We start from the raw sequence: 18,011 nt of genomic DNA on the forward strand, positions 1-18,011 counted from the left end.
GAGAAATAATGTGCCTTTTTATTTTTTCCCAGAAGAGAGAACTTGCACATTTTTCTGTATCTCTTTGTAAAAAACCATATAATTTTGTCTTGAATACTCCCTGCAGCCCCTCCTCCCACAGCCTCAAAATGTCAAAACTGAGGAATTCACCCAGCATAGAAAACAATTTTCTCAGACAAATGTTTAATGATTAACAAAGTCATGAAGGTTTAAAATATCTGGGTAATTTCAGGAATGGTTGATATTATTCTCTTTGTCTAAGCAACGACGTAGACATGAGGTGCTGTTTGAAAGATGATTAAATTGGGTCTTACATTGCCCCAAAGCATCACAGATGTGCAAGACTGAAAGGTCATCTGAGTACTTTCCTTCATTACAGGATAAAGTTTAATCAGATTTAATAATCTCTCACTAATGCTTCTCTTCCCCATGTTTTGGAAATAACTTTAATAGGAGGGATTCCACAGCCTTCCTAAGCAGCCTGAATGGAGCTACTCTTACAGTTATATTTTCCTATGATTGCACCTCAGCCTTTTCATCTGTGTATTAAACTGATTCAACCTTGTCACTTCAGTGGAACTGAGAACAACTGACAGCTTTTAAATATTTGAAAAATATTATCCTAGCCCCCTTTTCTACACTAACTTATTTTCTTCAGTTATCTTCCAAGGATTTTGGGCTTTCTTAGACACCAATCATTCTTTTTGGTTCTTCTCTGCACCTTCTCTCAATTTGTCACTGTCTTTTCTAGAAGTGTGTAGCCCAAGGATAAATACAGAAGTACAGCTGAAATATTCCTAGCGACAAGTAGAGCAGAATAATTGCCTCCCATGCCTTATACATCATTCCTGTTAATTCACCTCAAAATGGGACTGCCTTTTCTGCAATGACAACATATTGTTAATTCAGATGCAATTATGGCTAACTGCCATACAGCCACCTAACCAGCCACTACCCATTTTGCATCTATATGTTTGATTTTCTTTCCTGGTGGGAGTAATTTATGCTTGCTGTTATTACTTTATTGACAAATTCTATTCAATTAATTTCAGAACATTTCTCAAGTACATTTTGAATTCTTATTATGTCACCCAAAATTCTTGCAACTCCCAGCAGGATGCCTTCCATGAATTTGCAAATGTGCCCCCTTCTGTTAACTGAGATGTTAGTAAAAATAGTGAAGATCACATCTAGGGGGATTTCTTGCATATGTCTTGAAAGGATTTATGAAATTATTTTGTATTCTCACATTAACATAAACTTTGTAAAAATCTACATAATTCTTGATTGTGTAGAAAAAGCTGTATTTGCTTGCATTATTTTGGATCTCGTACTACCATAGTCTACAGCAATAGCTCTGGAAAGTGCAAACTTAGCTGTTCATCTTAGAGAGGTGCCAAATATGAACTTTCATGACAATTTAACATCAACATCAATTTTCACTGATGATTGACTTGGCAGAATAAAGATAATAAGATTAGCTTTTTTTAGTAATTTTTCTTGGAATGTAAAACAATGAGGGGTCTGCATGGCAACAGCTAATTGCAGTTGGGTATTATGAAGTGATTCCTCACCTAATTGCCAAATACTCCTTGTTTTGCTATGATAATTTTTAGAGTAATCTGATAATTTTTGCACACTGAAAGTAGAATAAAGATTTGCATTCAATTTCTCAGTATTTTTCCTACCTGCTCCATCATTGCTAAGATCCATACATAAAAATTTTGTTTAGAAATACACTCCACTGGTAATGTGATATAAATAAGTTGTAACTATAAGGTAGGACTGAACTGTAGTTTAATTTTATGTTGAGGGATATATTTTTCACTGATTTCAGTTGGCTTTAGTTCAGGCAGTAACACTAAAGTTTGAAAACTGAGTATAGGTAATTAGTAGCAGTTGTAAAATTGTGTATCTACTTAGCAATAATTTAAATGTTATTTACATAGGAATTTATCAAAGAGGTTTATCTGTGGGTAATAGCATAATAAAGGTACTAACTGTATATTAAATATTCACATAACCATTTATTTTTAGAGTATAAATCAATGTAGTGATGCTTGAACTGGAAACAAACTTATGACATAAGTGATATTTCACCTAGGCTATAGAACATGAAGGAAGGAAGGAAGGAAGGAAGGAAGGAAGGAAGGAAGGAAGGAAGGAAGGAAGGAAGGCTAAAAGTGTCAGTAAAAGCAGAAAATCTGTAATTTTTTAATGGTGCTGAATAGATCAGTAAATATACCAACCTGTTACCATATTATCTTGTTACTATTATCACCCAGCATTAACAACTCAGCACTTTCACAGTGGTAAAAGAAGAAAAATAGCAAGCAGCAGTAAATAGGAAGTACTAGGCTGTGTGTGTGCAGGAAGTTCTGGAGATTCTCAGTTTTGCCAATTTCACCTGCTGATGACATGACATGTGAAAACACCATCACAAGGAGGTCCAGTGTAGCATATGAGAAAAACCACTGATCTTGAGAAAAACAGTATTAAATATGGCATGAAATTCAACAATGCAATTTGTAAACTGGTACATTTAGACAGTAGCGGGAGTTTTTGTTACTAATAAGAATCTCAGCATAGGAAAAACATGGGGCAGGAGGAGAAACAGGAGAAACATATCTGACAGTCTCAGAGGTCTGTAAATTGATGGAAAGACAGGTGTGTACTGAAGCTCTAACAATGCTAGAGCTACTCCTAGTAAAGATAATGAAGCATTAATGTCTCTGCAAAAAGTTCTGGGGACAATTAATGTAGGATTAGTGCATGAGATGCTGTTTTAAGACAAAATAATCTTAGATGAAAAATAAATGAGCAGAAAAAGCTAATGCAACAATCAAAGGGGGACAAGATACCAGATTATTGTGGTTTAACTTAAAAAATTAACAGGAAAGAGATATCAGTGCAGGCAAATTTTGCCAATAGACACTCCCTAAAGAACAAAGATACAAACCAATCAATTTTACCAGAAAAACTAGATTATCTCAACAGTCTGCTAATACAGCTAGCTTGGAAATCCAAATCAGTTTGGCTGGATGGCCAGGTACAAAAACTGGTGGTGAAACTGGCAGCCAGTCACAAGTGGGGTTCCCTAGGGCTCAGTACTGGGGCCAGTTCCATTTAAGATCTTAACCAAGCATGTGAATGAAGAGCTCAAGCACACCCTCAAGTCAGTTTGCAGATGGCACCAAGCTGGGGCCAGACTATTGATCTGCTGAGGGTCAGGAAGGCTCTCCGAGGGATTTGGACAGGCTGGATCAATGGGCAACTGGATAAGCTTCAACAAGGCAAAGTGCCAAGTCCTGGCCTTGGGTCATAACAACCCCATGCAATGTTCCAGGCTGTGGCCCAGTGGAAAAGGACCTGGAGTGCTGGTTGACAGCCGTCTGAACATGATCTATGTGCCCAAGTGGCCAGGACGGGCAATGGCATCCTGGCCTGCATCAGAAAGAGAGTAGCCAGGACCAGGCGAGGAGTGTCCCCCTGCACCTGGCACTGGAGAAGACCACAGCTTGTATCCTGTGTCCAGTTTTGGGCCCCTCACTACAAGAAAAACATTGAGGTGCTGGAGCGTATCCAGAGAAGGGCAATGAAGCTGCTGAACAGACTGGACCACAAGTCTGAGGAGAAACAGTTGAGTGAGCTGAGTGTGTTTATTCTGGAGAAAATGAGGCTGAAGGTAGAACTTATCACTCTTCAAGTCCCTGAAGGCAGTCTGGAGCCAGGTGGGGGTCAGTCTCTTCTCCAAGGTAACGAGTGACAGGACAAGATGAAATAGCCTCAAGTTGCATCAGGAGATGTTCAAATTGGCTATTAGAAAAAATATTCCTTATCCTAAGGGTTATCCAGTACTGGAAAAGACTACTCAGGGAAGTGGCTGTGTTACCATCCCTAGCTGTATTAAATAGATGTGTTGCTTAAGGGACATGGTTTAGTGGGGACTTGGCAGTGTAGTTAACAGCTGGTCTCAATGATCTTAAAGGTCTTTTCCAGTGTAAATTATTCTATCATTTCATGAAAAGTCAAGAATGGGTTTCTGAGATAGTCTTTCAGTAAAACTATAAAGCAAAATATTACAACTATTTTTAAAACAGATTTCAATTAATTTTGTGTAAGAGTTAGATGGCATGATTGCCTGTACCAGCACTGTTGAAGTTGGGGAGTTCATATATGGTATCAATAACAAAATCCTGACATTCAGTCAAAGGAGCTAATCGCACTGGAAAATACCACTTTATTCACAACAACTAAAGTTGAACAACTGGGAGAAGAATATTTTGTTTCTATAAAACATCTATCAAGGAGATAGATCAAAGTACACTGTAGTTCAGAGCTCTTATTTTATAATCACCTGAAATATGCTTGCAGTTCTATCTAACTGTTTAAGAGAATATGACCAACTTAACCTGAAACAAGGACTGGAACAAAACTTACTAATGGCTTATTATTTGGAACAAAGACAAATTTTGCAAACAACAATATGACTCAGTTGCATGGAATTTCAAAGTAAACTTTAAAATCTGTGGTCATTTTAAAAGGATTTTGTTATTTCAACTACTAATCTATCAACAGATTGCTAGTTATGAACCTGAGGTTTAAAAAATTGTGTTTTCCAATGGTGGGATGCAGAATATACTTTATTTGTATTGGCTTTCATGTCAGGAAGCCATATTGATGAAAAGTTTCTTTTGCTAATAACAGTATTTGAAATTGAATAATAAATTATAAGGAAAAGAAAAACACCTTAAAATCTTTTTATAGAAGATAGTTAATGAATATATCACAGTACAAATCTCACTGTTCTCCAGCAGCACTTACATTTATGACCTGTTGACCTGGCAACTCACCAGCAGGTTTATGTATGTAACTTGTAACACATCTATAGATGTACCACTACCCTCATAAATGAAGGGACAAAGAGAATATCCTTAATTGATTGAATGGGTTTTATGCTACTAAATTGGAGCCAATTTTAGAAAGAATATGCACCAAGAAGTACCTTTTGATACATTCTATTTGACTGTGACACAGCAAGTAAGAGCCTTCCCTCCTGGTATGTTCCTATAAAACGTGCAGTGGGTGTGCTGGCTCTGTGAACCCTTGGCATGCCAGCTGAAGGCACCATGGTAACCACGCTGGAGAGTGGCTCTGACATTTGGAAAAGGCAGCTGGGAGAGACTGCAGGATAGTCATGGAAACACTCAGCCAGCTCTTTCTCCATTAGTGACTCGGGAGGAAAGTTTTTCCTGGAAACACAGGAGATAAAGTGGCAAACTGACAGTGGAGCTACTAAGAATGTCAGGGAGAAGTAGGCAACAAACCGACCATGATTTTTTGATAGTGGGAAAAAGGAGAATTTTGTAATGCAAAAGGGAAACAAGTTGTGGCTGTACTTAAGAGAAGAACTAAAGCAATATGACAAAGTGTAAAATAGAAAGGATAGGAAGATTTCTTTTGAGAATGGGAGGAAGTGAGGAGACAGAGGAAGTCATCCAGAAAAGCTCTTCTTAGCACATGCTCCACAGCTTTTCTAAGGAAAAAACAAATTATTTCAATGATGTGTGATCAACCCACTGCAACAGATTATCATCAGTTGCTTTCACAACTGAGAGCAAGTACTGCTCTCATTTTGATCAGATACACATCACATTAGGGCTGGCAGGTGTACAGATCTCATCTTGGTGGCTAAATGTGTTGGTAAATATTATCCATGGTAATGTACTGAACTGTGTGAAGTGGGTACTTACAGCTGAAAAAAAAAATGAATGCTTGCCTTTTTAAAAGTATGTTCCTGTTCCTTAAGAATATATATTACATATTGTCTCTCTTGCCTGTTTGTGCCAGTCACTTTCCATCTGTTTTGGATACTTAGAAAGCAAGTGAGATACAGATTAAACAAGTAATGTGCTAGTGTTCCTCTGTTCACACACACCACAGCCCTACTGTGAAGCTAGTTTTCAAGAAATTACATTTGAATAATAAGAAAAAACCTTTTAGCTTGTAATTTTTCACTGACTAGAAATCCAACCATGAATATTTGCTTTCCTGAAAAGCAACAGGAAAAAATATAACAGAGATTGATCATATTGTGCTGTGTATATGCAAAGTGGTCAAAACATGTACATGCAAGCAGAAAATCCACTCTATTTTGAAACAGGAGAATTTATTAATAATTTTACCAGTATTTGTAAATACTCCAGCAACAATATTTTTTTTTTCAATTCTTCCCTTTCAGTTACTCATGCAAGGTAATTAAAAAAAAAATCAGGTATTTTTTGTTCTGGGCTTGTTTATACCACTAACACAGTAAAAATAATTGCAATCAGTTTATAGCTGAGCACTCAAGCCCTGAATTGGCTCCTTACACAGCCAAGGAAGTTTCAGAAGTTGGGAAACAAATTTCCAAGTCCTTACATGTAAATGATTCTTTCCTTTTTCTAGCATTGAACACATTATCCCTCTCTTTGCTTTTACATTTTTAATACCTTAATTTTCGTAACTACCTTTGAAAACATCTCTTGTTAACACAGTTTTCATCAGATAAAGTGCACTGACAGAGGAGACACTGACAGAGGGAAAACAGCTTAGGTTTCAAATGCAGCTTCTATGATACAGGATGAAAGAAGACAAGTCAATTGTTTCTGTGTCTCCCAAAGCAGGATCAATGCCAGGCAATATCAGATCAAGCCACAGTTTACTCTCTTATAAAGAAAGCTCTTGGAAGATGTGGGAATCCAGGGCTTCCCTCTGGCTGCCCTGGCAGGTCTAGGAACCCCCCTGTACAGAGCCCCCAGAGACACTGTCTCTGATCTCTGTCCATGGAAAAGAGTTTTCAATCTTACAGGATGAATTACAAGCTCTGAGTGTTTGATATAAGTAATAATTAAGTCTGGCACGAGTGCAAAAGTAAAATTTTAGGATTCTAGATTAGGGGTCCAAAGGGGACAAGATGGAAGAAATTGGGTGTGTCTTGTCCTTTTTCTCCTTCTTCATGCCCTCCATGTTTCACTGTAGTATTGGCATTTTTCTATTGGTTTAGGCTGGGAACACACTGTTCAATGTAGATGATAGATATTGGCACATTATTGTAAATATAGCACAGGTAGTTTCTGGTATATAATGTTTGTAACATCCCACTGAGGGGCAGAGCCCCACACGCTGCCCTGGAGGACAGACCTGTGGCAGGGCAGCAGAACATGTTAGAGATAAGCAAGAATAAACAACCTTGAAAACCAGCACAGATGAATTATGGCTTCTTCTTTGGCAACGGGGCAGAAAGACAGAGACCTTTTACAATCTCTGAATCATCAATACCACAGATTCTGGCAGGAAGAGAGCAGAAAGAGGCCACCACACCTTGTCTATGGAGTTTGTTGCAAGCACAACCGTTCAAGCATAGCAGGAACCAGCTAAATATGTATGCAGAGAGGCCTGGCTTTTCAAAAACAAAAAAGGGCTTGTGCACTTTTCACAGCTGGAAGAGATGCTAAGAACTGAAATTCTATGGTTCTGGCATTCAAATGATTGAGGGAACAGTTCAACTGATAAACCTAGTGGCAAATGCTGATTATTCCAAGACAGAAATGCTGATGGTTTTCCCTAGTTTCTCAAATAGAAAAGTTTTAGAATATTTTTTTTTTGTGGGAAAAGAAGTTATAACATTCCACTGTCCCCTCCTGCTCAGGATCCTTTTATCTTCCTTCTCTCATAGACTTGTCCCTTTGGGGGACTGCTTTAATGTTTATGGGTTAAAGAACATTACACAGAAAATCTACCTAGAAGGGTTTGATATCTATTGAATTAATGAGATACAGCAAGATCAAGAATGGCTTCAAATTTGTGAGTAAATTCCACAGAATTATTTATTAGGTATTATCAGACTGTGCATACTGAAATGAATGGAGTTTGAATTCATCAGGGAAAAATCAAAACCTGTTATAAATATAGCAGAATAGCTGCAGAGTAAAAATGTCAGTAAGGAAGTCCAAAGCTAATTGGATAGAGGTGATATGGAAGTGATGACCTCAAAGTAATAATCTGTGCATTTGGCAAGAAAGTGATCCCCAAGAACGTAACCTTCCTACTGCAGCATAGATTGAATGCACTAGTACATGAGAAATCATTCAGTAGTATGTGCATAAGGATACTTTTATGATCATTTTGAAGGGCAAAGAGCCTTAACCACAGGATGCAGTCTGCTGTGAAATATTCAAAATTTGCCTTTTCCATTTGACTTTGGTATATTCCCAAAGACAGCACTCCTCAAAAAGCTTTTAATTTCCAAATGAATTTACTTAATGGGAAATTTCTACATCTTTCTGACCCCTGAACAGACCTTGGCATAACAGCAGTGCCACACGATGCAAATATCTCAGACTTCTGTACTTCAGAAGCCAACCTGCCAATTGAAAAGTCTGAATGATGCTCAGAAGTTGCTGTGCACTTTGTGAAAATGCTTTTCTTTGTTTATAGCATTAGAGGGCTGAAACGGAAGAAGGAACAGTCTTATCTGAGTTTCTTCAAAGGAAACTTTGGCAAATTGATCACTTTAATATTAATTGAAATAAAAATGCTATAATTTATCAGTGATGAGACAAATATAAATACCAACATGCCATTCTTCACACCTGTCCTACAAGCATCCAACTTTGAAAATTCCATGTATTTGGTGTCCAATTCTCTTACTTCCTCCCCCAAAATCCCTTGAAAATATTCCACTCAGTTTACCCTGGAAATATTACTGAATAAAAGCTAAATAAATTCCATTTTGCTGCTAATAGCTTTCTACAGGCCAAAGATTAGCTTTCTTAATTGAAAAGAAAGGTTATTGTAAACAGACTTTTGAACCATATCATTTTATATTAATTCAAAATCCACAAATACACTGAATAGACATCTTCTTTGTGTTGAATAACATGCTTTGTGCTGTTGATTCAGTTCACTGAGATACCTTAAAACGTATTTTTTGATAGCCAGAAATGCCAGCATGTGGCTTTTCACTTGAGAACACCTTGTCCCTTGGATGCAAACAGATGCATAACTCTGTAATTTCTGCTGTGGAATCATAAGGTTTCCAAAACCACTAACAGTGCAGTAGGCTTTTTAATTAGTGATCCTGTGAATTTAGTGACAAAATACTGGAAGCACAAGTGGCTGTGTGATCTGGGGGTTATAAATACATGTAATGAGCTGTCATGCAAGAAAAGGTATGACAGCCTCTGAAGCATGAGGTCTACTAAAAAAGAAAAGACCCCTGCAGAACTACTTTTATGAGTTAATAAAAGAAAGTATGTTATTTTCATTTCTTATGCTGCATGCTTTATTGAAGCAACCGACACAGCCCAAGAGCATAGGCTTTTCTTTATTATCCACAACTGATACAGCACATCAGGTATGCCTATACCTGGTGAACGCAAAGCACAATATGATGTATCTGGCAGGAGGTCATAAAAAGACAAGATCTTCTCATGAAGTTATGCTGATACTGCTATGGTAGTTATTTCACAAGAAAAAAAATAATTTAACTTAAATTGTTATGCATCATCTTCCCAGAACACAGTTCTATCAAGCCACTGAAAGCAAAAGGTTTCATCAACTCTTGGCCAGGGCTCTCTTGGAGATGTTTCAGTCTGGTCTGGCAGAACTGTCCATTAAAGCAGTCAGTTCAGCAGGCAGCTCCTCAATCCTACTTCCAGCAGGCTCCTGCTGCTGCATCCCACTCTCACACACAGGCTGACTGTCAGGATTTGGCTCACCAAATGGCTCATCTATCATGCTGCACTCTGGGAGGTGATGGCCCAGACCCAGACCCCTGCCTGTCCCTCCTGGAGCTGTCTCACAGGGAGCATGCACCATGCCCATGCTCACACAAACTCATCAGCACAGCCTCTCCTTCACCTTAGCTGCAGGGCAGGGAGCAGCACCTGCATGCCTGACCTTGTCCATGCTCCCAGCAGACGGCTGCTGAACAGACAGACGGGGTGAGGATGAGGAGAAAAACTCAGTTTTTCCACTTTACCTGGACTGAACCGGTGGGTAGCAGAAGCAGCAGACATTTTACAGAATAAGCAGAGTTAGCTAGCAGTGTTAAAATCATTCTGTTGAGCCACAACTGAGATAGTGTAGATCCTTGCTCACTTTTTAGGCTGAGCGAAAAGCAAAATACACCCATGCATTATTATGGATATAAGCAACAACTTGCTTTTCCATAAACTTCATGAGAAGTGACTTTGAAATGAAATCTCCTCAGTATTGAAATATGATGGAACATTTGAAATGTTTGGGCAAGAAAGAAAGTTGCATTTTCTCAGTACCACTGAAAACAAAGGCCGTTTTAATTTCTGAGCCAAACTACAGGCATGAACATTTGAAGCAATCACAGCACATTTATAAGACTTGGGGTAGCAAACCCAGTCTTTCAAATAACTGAAGTTTTGTCTGTGTAGCAACAGTAATGGGAATGATAAACTAGGAGAATATCTCCAGGAGGCTGTTGAATCAGACACAAAAAGGTAACAATTCCAGGTTTAACAAAATTAGTTCAATTATTTCAACAGGGGAGCAAAAGAAAGAAATCATTACATTTAGGCATTGTTATCGAGAGAAGTATTGGTGTAAGTGCCAGAAGAGCATCATCACTATACATTACTATTGAGAAACACCAGATATTAAAAATTGTCTGGAAATATCTTAATTAATAATCCTAATGACATGAGTTATGTGTGTGTCAGCAGTGTGCCTTTGCAGTCAGAAAGCCAAACACTGTCCTGAGCTACCTTAGCATGAGTGGAGCCAGCAGGATGAGGGAAGTGACTTCTTCCCTCTACTGCACACCAGTGAGTGGTGACATTGGGAATGCTGGGTCCAGTTTTGATTTCCTCCTGAACCCAATATGAGATGGATATTTAGAAACTAAGGGCTGCTGAGGGTGGTCTGGGGGCTGGAGTACATCATGTATGAGGAGAGGCTGAGGCATCTGAGTTTGCAGAAGCTTAAGCTGAGAGGGAACTCAGTGAAGGCAATCTACAGAGCAGTGCACAAGGAAAGGGTGGGAAGCAATGGCCACAAGTTTCAATAAGACATTGAAGCTGAATAAAAAACAAAATTAAATGTTTTCAAAATAACAAAAAAAACCACATTGACCAAACTGCAGCATCTCATTCTTTGGAGATTTTCAATACTTTTCCTGTTTCAGCTTTGAAGATCATTCCACTTTGAGCTGAGGCTGGAATCACATGATCTCCAAGGGCCCCTTCAAACCTAAATTATACTGTGATTCTATGATTCATGATGCTTTTCCCCAGAGAAAAAGGAAATATTATTCAGATTCTGCTTGCAAATAATAAAAATGTTCTTTGAATACCTGGATACCAATTGGTTTATACCAAAATTACCCTTTCCTCAAGATCAGAGTTGCCAATATTTGTAAAGCAAATGTGTAATAGTGCGTCACATAATAAATGGCAGTGCAGGCTGAACATAACACTCCTGCATGGTGAGACAAAGAACATTGATCTGACCATGGTATTTATTTACATAGAACATTATATTTTTAAAAATGTTTGAAACCCTTAGCTTTGCTAATTCCTTGAAGACTGTTTAGAATCTCTTGTTTTTAACAAATTTCAGCTGTAGTTTTTTTCCCCTAAAGCACATAACTTGTTTGTTGTGAACAAGAACCAAAATCCCAAGAGTGAAACCCAACAGAAAGACATTTCACTGGGGACAAAAAAAAAAAAAATTGTGGTATCACTTGCTAGTTTTATATATGAACTTTTAGACTTAGGCCTTTGATAAACTAGTATCAACCAGCCATGTTAAAAAAAACAAACAACAAAAACAAACATCAGAACCAGAAAACAACATTACATCATTCCTTCTGTCAAAAGCAATTCAGATAAAGAAAGCATAAAAAAAAATCTTTCACCTCTATAACAGAAAGTAATTGAAGCTCATATTATTGGCTTTATGCTTTGAAGTAATATGTGAATGACTAAACTTAGTGGTACAGTTAAATATTGTCTAAATGACCTTTGCTTAGCAATTACTATTTAACTGATTTAAGGAAATTAAATTTTCATAGTACACCAGGGTTTTTCTTCAACAAAAAATGGCTGGATTCACTTTTTGCCATATGACACCATTTGAAAATGTTCATTATATTTTAAAAATTTTCCTTGACTGCTTTAATGAAAAATATAATCAAAGGTTGTTAAAATAAAGTAATTTTTACAAATGGTCTAGCTTCAGCATCCCTTATTCCAGAAAATATTGGATGCATCTGTAACAAGAACTTGCACCTCTCAGTTCTTTAACATATTTGTTTATGTAAATACATGCAAAGTCAGGACACAAAAGATTAAATTAATGCATGCAAATGCAGGTTTTGTTAATTGCTTAAAACAGTGCTCTTAGAAGTATTACAAAATCTTTCCAGGAGCATTTATGACTTCATTAAACACTTATCCAAGAGTCAAAACCTGATGGTGACTCATTAATTTCCAGCATGTGAAATTGCTTTATTATGAAACTTCACCTTTAGAAATTGGATGATTTTAACAGTTAAAACTCTCTAGCTCCATTTTATTTTCACCTCACAGCACCATCCCAGTAAAGGAGTATATTGACCCAATGTAGCTAGTGTTTCTGAAATTTCTTATTAGATGTAGAGAATTACATTGCTCAGACTCAGGTTATTTACCAAGCCAGCTGGATTTCTGTAACCCATGGTGGATTAGACTCTATAGTTTCAGGATCTCCAGGCCCATTCAAAACACTTCATTGGCACATTAAGTATAATTTTTCACTGTCAATGAAATGTTTCCCTTTCACTCTTTCAGTGAGAAGGCTATAAGAATTTAACTGGTGTCTGAGGAAAAAATGTACTGGCAAAGCATAGTTCATCTATTCAGAAATGTGCATGTTGGTCTGTGCCTCACAACCATAAGCCTGTACTAGATACAGTGCTTATACATACAGTACCTGATATTGCTTGCCTCAGGAAAAAAAAATTAATATAAATAAAATTATTTATTATAAATGAAGGAGATCAAAACCCACATACTTCAGTCTCTAGACCTCTGTGTCTCCAAAGCACAATGTTAAAATATGTAAATTTTGTTTTCATATTCAGGAAGGCTGTCTTTTTATTAGTTAGAAAGCTGGGTTTGTGTATTCCACCTTACAGCATGAACCATTTACCTGGTATTTCAGCAAAGCATCCCATAATGCTCAGCTAGCAAACAGTTGCTGGCCCTAAGCTCTGAGTGCCTGGTTTACATGCAGCCCTCCCCAAAAGCTTTGAATATCAGTTTTTTTGGCCACACATGCAGTCAGCTGTTTAGGAATGCTGGGGGCACACGGAGCTTGTGCAGCAGAGGGGCCGGCGAGGCAGCAGAAGCAGGGTGGGATGCAGCAGGACCAGGGTGGGATGCAGCAGAAGCAGGGTGGGATGCAGCAGGACCAGGGTGGGATGCAGCAGGAGCAGGGTGGGATGCAGCAGGAGCAGGAGCTGCAGGAGCTGCAGGATGTTAGCCAAGGTTCCTGTACAGCTCTAAATGGGGAGGAAGGCTTTGCCCACTAGGGTGTCACTAGAGCAAAAGATATCAATCGAGATGACTACACACAGGCATCTCCTAAGTTAAGGGAAAGAAACAACAGGTACGGATCATGCCAATTCTGTGTCATTTTTCCATACAAAATATCCATCACTGGTGAAGCTATGGATGCTACAGCAGCTGCACAGTGCAGAGGTGCTCTGTGCAGCCTAGGGAAGAGCTAAATCCTCTGATATCCTAAACAAACCCCATTTACTATCCTTTAAAGATTGCCTGCTGGTCACCAGGAATCCAGGCGGTTTATCCCTGCAGTCCTCTAACTACAATATTAAAAAATGGATTGACTTTGAACATGAAATACAGTATTGATTGATCTTATGCTTGAATTATGCACTACAATCTGTGTAAGTGGGAGTTTTCATTATAAATCTCATTTTGAAGAGTTTATGACTAGCCTGTTTCAATTCTCTCTAGGCTTAAAACTTGTTAGATATGTTTTCCACTAGAAGATAAAAACTGCCTTGAAAAATGAGAAGTGAGAGAAATAAAAAGAATGGTGTAATTTTCCTTAACTACACGAATACATTTTGAATCAAATTTATAAAAACTGAAAGTTGACAGTACTTATTTTTCGTAGTTTGGTATTTTTGAAACAGTAACTTGAGCACTTTAAAATTGCCTACACACATCCATAAGAATTCGCTTCCTATATGTTGGGCAAAAGACACCTGGGACAAAATTACCTTTTTACTATTACTGAAATCACTTGACTTATACACAAGAAATAGGAAGTTAATTGTGAATTTTCCATTGTTCTTCTTTAATGAGGCAATGGTCATGAAGAATTTCAGGTTATATCTTTCTTACTCGTGCAAATGAGAGAGACAAAGTGACTGAGTTTTAGGAAAGTCATGGTGGGACTTGGCAAGGATGCTCAAGTGCTCACAAGCACAGGGTAGAAGTTCATGTGCAGTATACAGATAGGTTCTTTCCCACATAATGTGCTGTGCCTTGTTTCAGCCTTTCTGACTGCTATTCAGATTTGCTAGAACAATAATGTGGAGATGATTAACGAGCACCTGACAATTTACTGGCCCAGCATTCTTCAAATAAGTCAGGTCTCAGGTTGAGGTTTTAAGGTTGAAGACTTTCTCTTTCCAAAAGTAATAGATATAATTTATTACTAAGTAGATTAAAATATGAATCTAAATAGATGAAAATACTCTCCTATTGTAAAGTTCCTGTATTTTTCAGATCCCATTTCCTACACTTCAGCAATTGTTTAAGCATATGGTAAGTGGTATACAGACACATGAGGCTCTTAAAATTGTAACAACACAAAGTATCAAAGTGAAATAAATTATTCAATAGACAGTTTTCTTACCTGTATATGACCAATCAATCTCTTCAACCAATTTCCTCTGTTGTCTATAATATCCGTACACCAAATCTGCAAAATAGCAATAAAAAAATATTATATTAAAACCAGAAGCCTAACAGGACCTTGAAGTGTTGATGACACCCCCTCTCCAACAAGATGATCACTGTTTTAATTAATGATGAATAATTACTTTGTCCTTATCTTGGACCTCAAATGATAAGTATTGGTTAAACAGAATCTAAATATCATTAACATTGTAGCATATTAAGGACACAAGCAAAGCAAACAGAAGAAAATATTCTAAAATGATTCAACATTTGAATATGAATATTCTAAAATAGTAAAATTATTTTCATTGTGTTCTATCACTGGCATAATTATAGATAAAGTATTTACTTGTATGTCCATAAATTTGATGGAGAGAGGTTAGATACTAGATACTTTTAAATTATGTAAGTTTTTTCTAGAGAGAAATATCTAAGTGTATAAATGCTCATTGACTTTGACTACTGAATAACCTTCAGTGTTATTCTTTTTATGCCTGTTCTAGGGCAATTCTAGCAACAGAGTGATATGGGCAAATAGATGATGATGCCCCCTAATAATTACTAAAGCATGTAAATTGCAGATACATGGTTTTTGAGATCATAATTACAAGAGCCATAATATAAACCATCATTACTGTATTAGAGAAGTACAACTTATCTAAGAAGTATTTGCCCTCAAGCATGTTGAACACATATATGGATTGCTTCCTTGAGAAGATGTCACAGAATCAGTTTATACTCTGCAATGAATAATTTAATGAAACAGTTTCATAACATTAATTTCTTTATCTATCATACAGAAATGTAGTATGGGTTACAGGATGCTAAATCATAATTTCTAATTGCAAGTTTACATGTTTGTGTGTCTTACAGTGACTTTCTGCTACCTATTTGAAGCCCATGTTTTATTAACTTCACCAGACTTCTACCTCCTCCATGTGATGTGATTATCCTTTAATATTTTTCTTTACTCCCTCACTGCCAAAAAATACCAAACTATCCCTTGTAACAATTCACAACTTTCACTCCTGACTAAGATCAAATCTCTCAGGTAAGAAAGGGCAGTGGAAAAGGATTTACATGCACCAAATTTGTCTTTGGACCACATTTCCAAGTCAATGTGCATTGTGCCTGCTCCTTCAATTAATTATGGAAAAGAAAGCTGTGTAAGTTGTGATTCACAGCTGTTAGTTAATGTCTCCAGTTTCCTCCTTTATCCATTGTCCTCCTAATTGTTACTTCCCGAAATCCACTGAGCAGCCACATGCAAACTAAGCAGGGCCTGGGCATGAGATCTTCCCACTACTTTTTAAATTTCACAGGGAGCTTTGATGAACAAGGACTGATAGTTTCAACGAATAACAAAACAAAGGAGCCAGGTTCACTTTGTTTGGTGGATTGCACACTTATAGACCCAGAAACCCCCACAAAAAGTTTTCAAAGACTCCAGGAGGTGTCAGGAGTTGATACACCTTCTTTCCTCTGTTATTCACCAGATGTGTGTCTACAGCCCCTCCACAGCACAGAGCCATGAACCTTCTTGCATCTTCAGGGACTCTCAGTGGTTTGGGTCTTCTCTTTGCACTTCAAATATGTGGCAAAACTAGGGAAGAAAAGCAAATTTCATCTGGGAAATGACTGAAGATTCATAGCTAGCATGACTGGTGGAGGAAAGTGCTGTGAGTAAGAGGTCAAGACATGCAGCAATTGCTCATTTGATGTACTGGTGTAAATTACCCTGGGAAACACATCTGTGCATTCTATTGCTGTGTAAACTGTCAGGTTAAACACATAACAGTGTAGAGAAAGAAACAGCTGGGAAGAATTTTTTTTAAATTATTATTATTTTTTATTTAAAGCTAACAAATCAACATCCCTTTTGCTGATGATATATGACAGCAGGTACTTCTGTTTAAATACTATATTTAAATTCCTTGGACTTAATTTAAATGAAGATGGAAAGAACATCTTCACAAAATAAAAAGGGTAAAACTGATGTCAAGTTTGTGGTTTTATGTGTAAATCTATGATACTGATTGAGCTTGATCAGCTTGACAATCTGCATAACTCCTGTGCCACTGACTGACGTTTTCTGGCAGTGCCTAAAATAGTTAGAATTTTATTGGATGAGCTGCTGCTTTATGAAGCAAAAAAATACTAAATATTCTTATTTGTTTTCAGGAAGTGATTAAACATATTTCTATAAATTGTTGATTTATTGACAGAACAGTGAAGCTTGGTTTTGGAACTATGTTTTAAACAGTTTAATGGTAATCCTTCTATGCCTATTAAAGAGACATGAAAGATATCATTAACTGCTTTTTCACCTCCTTTTACTACCCTCCTTCAAAGTCAAATGTTTCTGTCTGAGGCGGTAAGACTTGTTTCTTTTTATATTCTTTCGAAACAGTATGTGCCCCAGTGCCCAAGGCCCATGAAATCAGAAATAATGGTGGCAGATGCTCCCCTGCTATTCACAGGTAGCAGGACCGACTGATTTGTGACTGACCCTGTCTCATGTTCAGTCAAAGGGCAAAGAGAACATGATCTCTGGAAAAGCATAGTGCTAGGAGTAATAAGATCTTGTAGATAGTTTTTCCTGTTTAAAAAGTATAAATAACCAGATTTTCTTCTTTCTGACATGAGTCTGATATTCCTTTTGTACCTACTGGCCTCAGCTGAGTTTCTTTTGATTTAGTGCTGTAAATGAAACATTCTAATCCTCAATATATTTATGCATATCTAAAGGTGAAAAATTATTATCTTTAATGATTAACAGAGAGAATTGTCTGTGAGGGAGATCCAATTGATTTGACACTCTGTTCCAGAAGAAAAGAGCCATTGAAGAGGAAATGGGACCTTAAACCTCTGAATTCTATTGGGGAAATGATGCTGTTGAGGCAGGACGAGAATGAAGAGACTGATTCAGAAGGCTGCTGAGAGTAAAACTACAATTTTATTCAAAATGCATCACTCTTTATACAGAGCTTTGTGCAGACCAACTAAATTGGTCCTAAAGTG

The 18,011-nt window shown here is 37.4% G+C and overlaps 1 protein-coding gene across 9 annotated transcripts in view; it reads right to left on the bottom strand.

Moving 5' to 3' along the window:
- The window catches only part of PTPRZ1 (protein tyrosine phosphatase receptor type Z1), a 131,992-nt gene that overhangs the window by 76,682 nt on the left and 37,299 nt on the right, over positions 1-18,011 (bottom strand). For all 9 annotated transcript variants that reach the window (XR_014952009.1, XM_021553442.4, XM_021553447.3 and 6 more), the window contains one exon: positions 14,947-15,012. Coding sequence is in view for 8 of the 9 variants with exons in the window: in XM_021553442.4 (XP_021409117.3) it covers positions 14,947-15,012 (66 nt within the window). In the remaining variant the exon portion in view is untranslated. The remainder of the gene's footprint in view (positions 1-14,946; positions 15,013-18,011) is intronic.

Source organism: Lonchura striata, chromosome 1A (assembly GCF_050655825.1).
Source record: "Lonchura striata isolate lonStrDom1 chromosome 1A, ASM5065582v1, whole genome shotgun sequence".
Taxonomy (NCBI): Eukaryota; Metazoa; Chordata; class Aves; order Passeriformes; family Estrildidae; genus Lonchura; species Lonchura striata.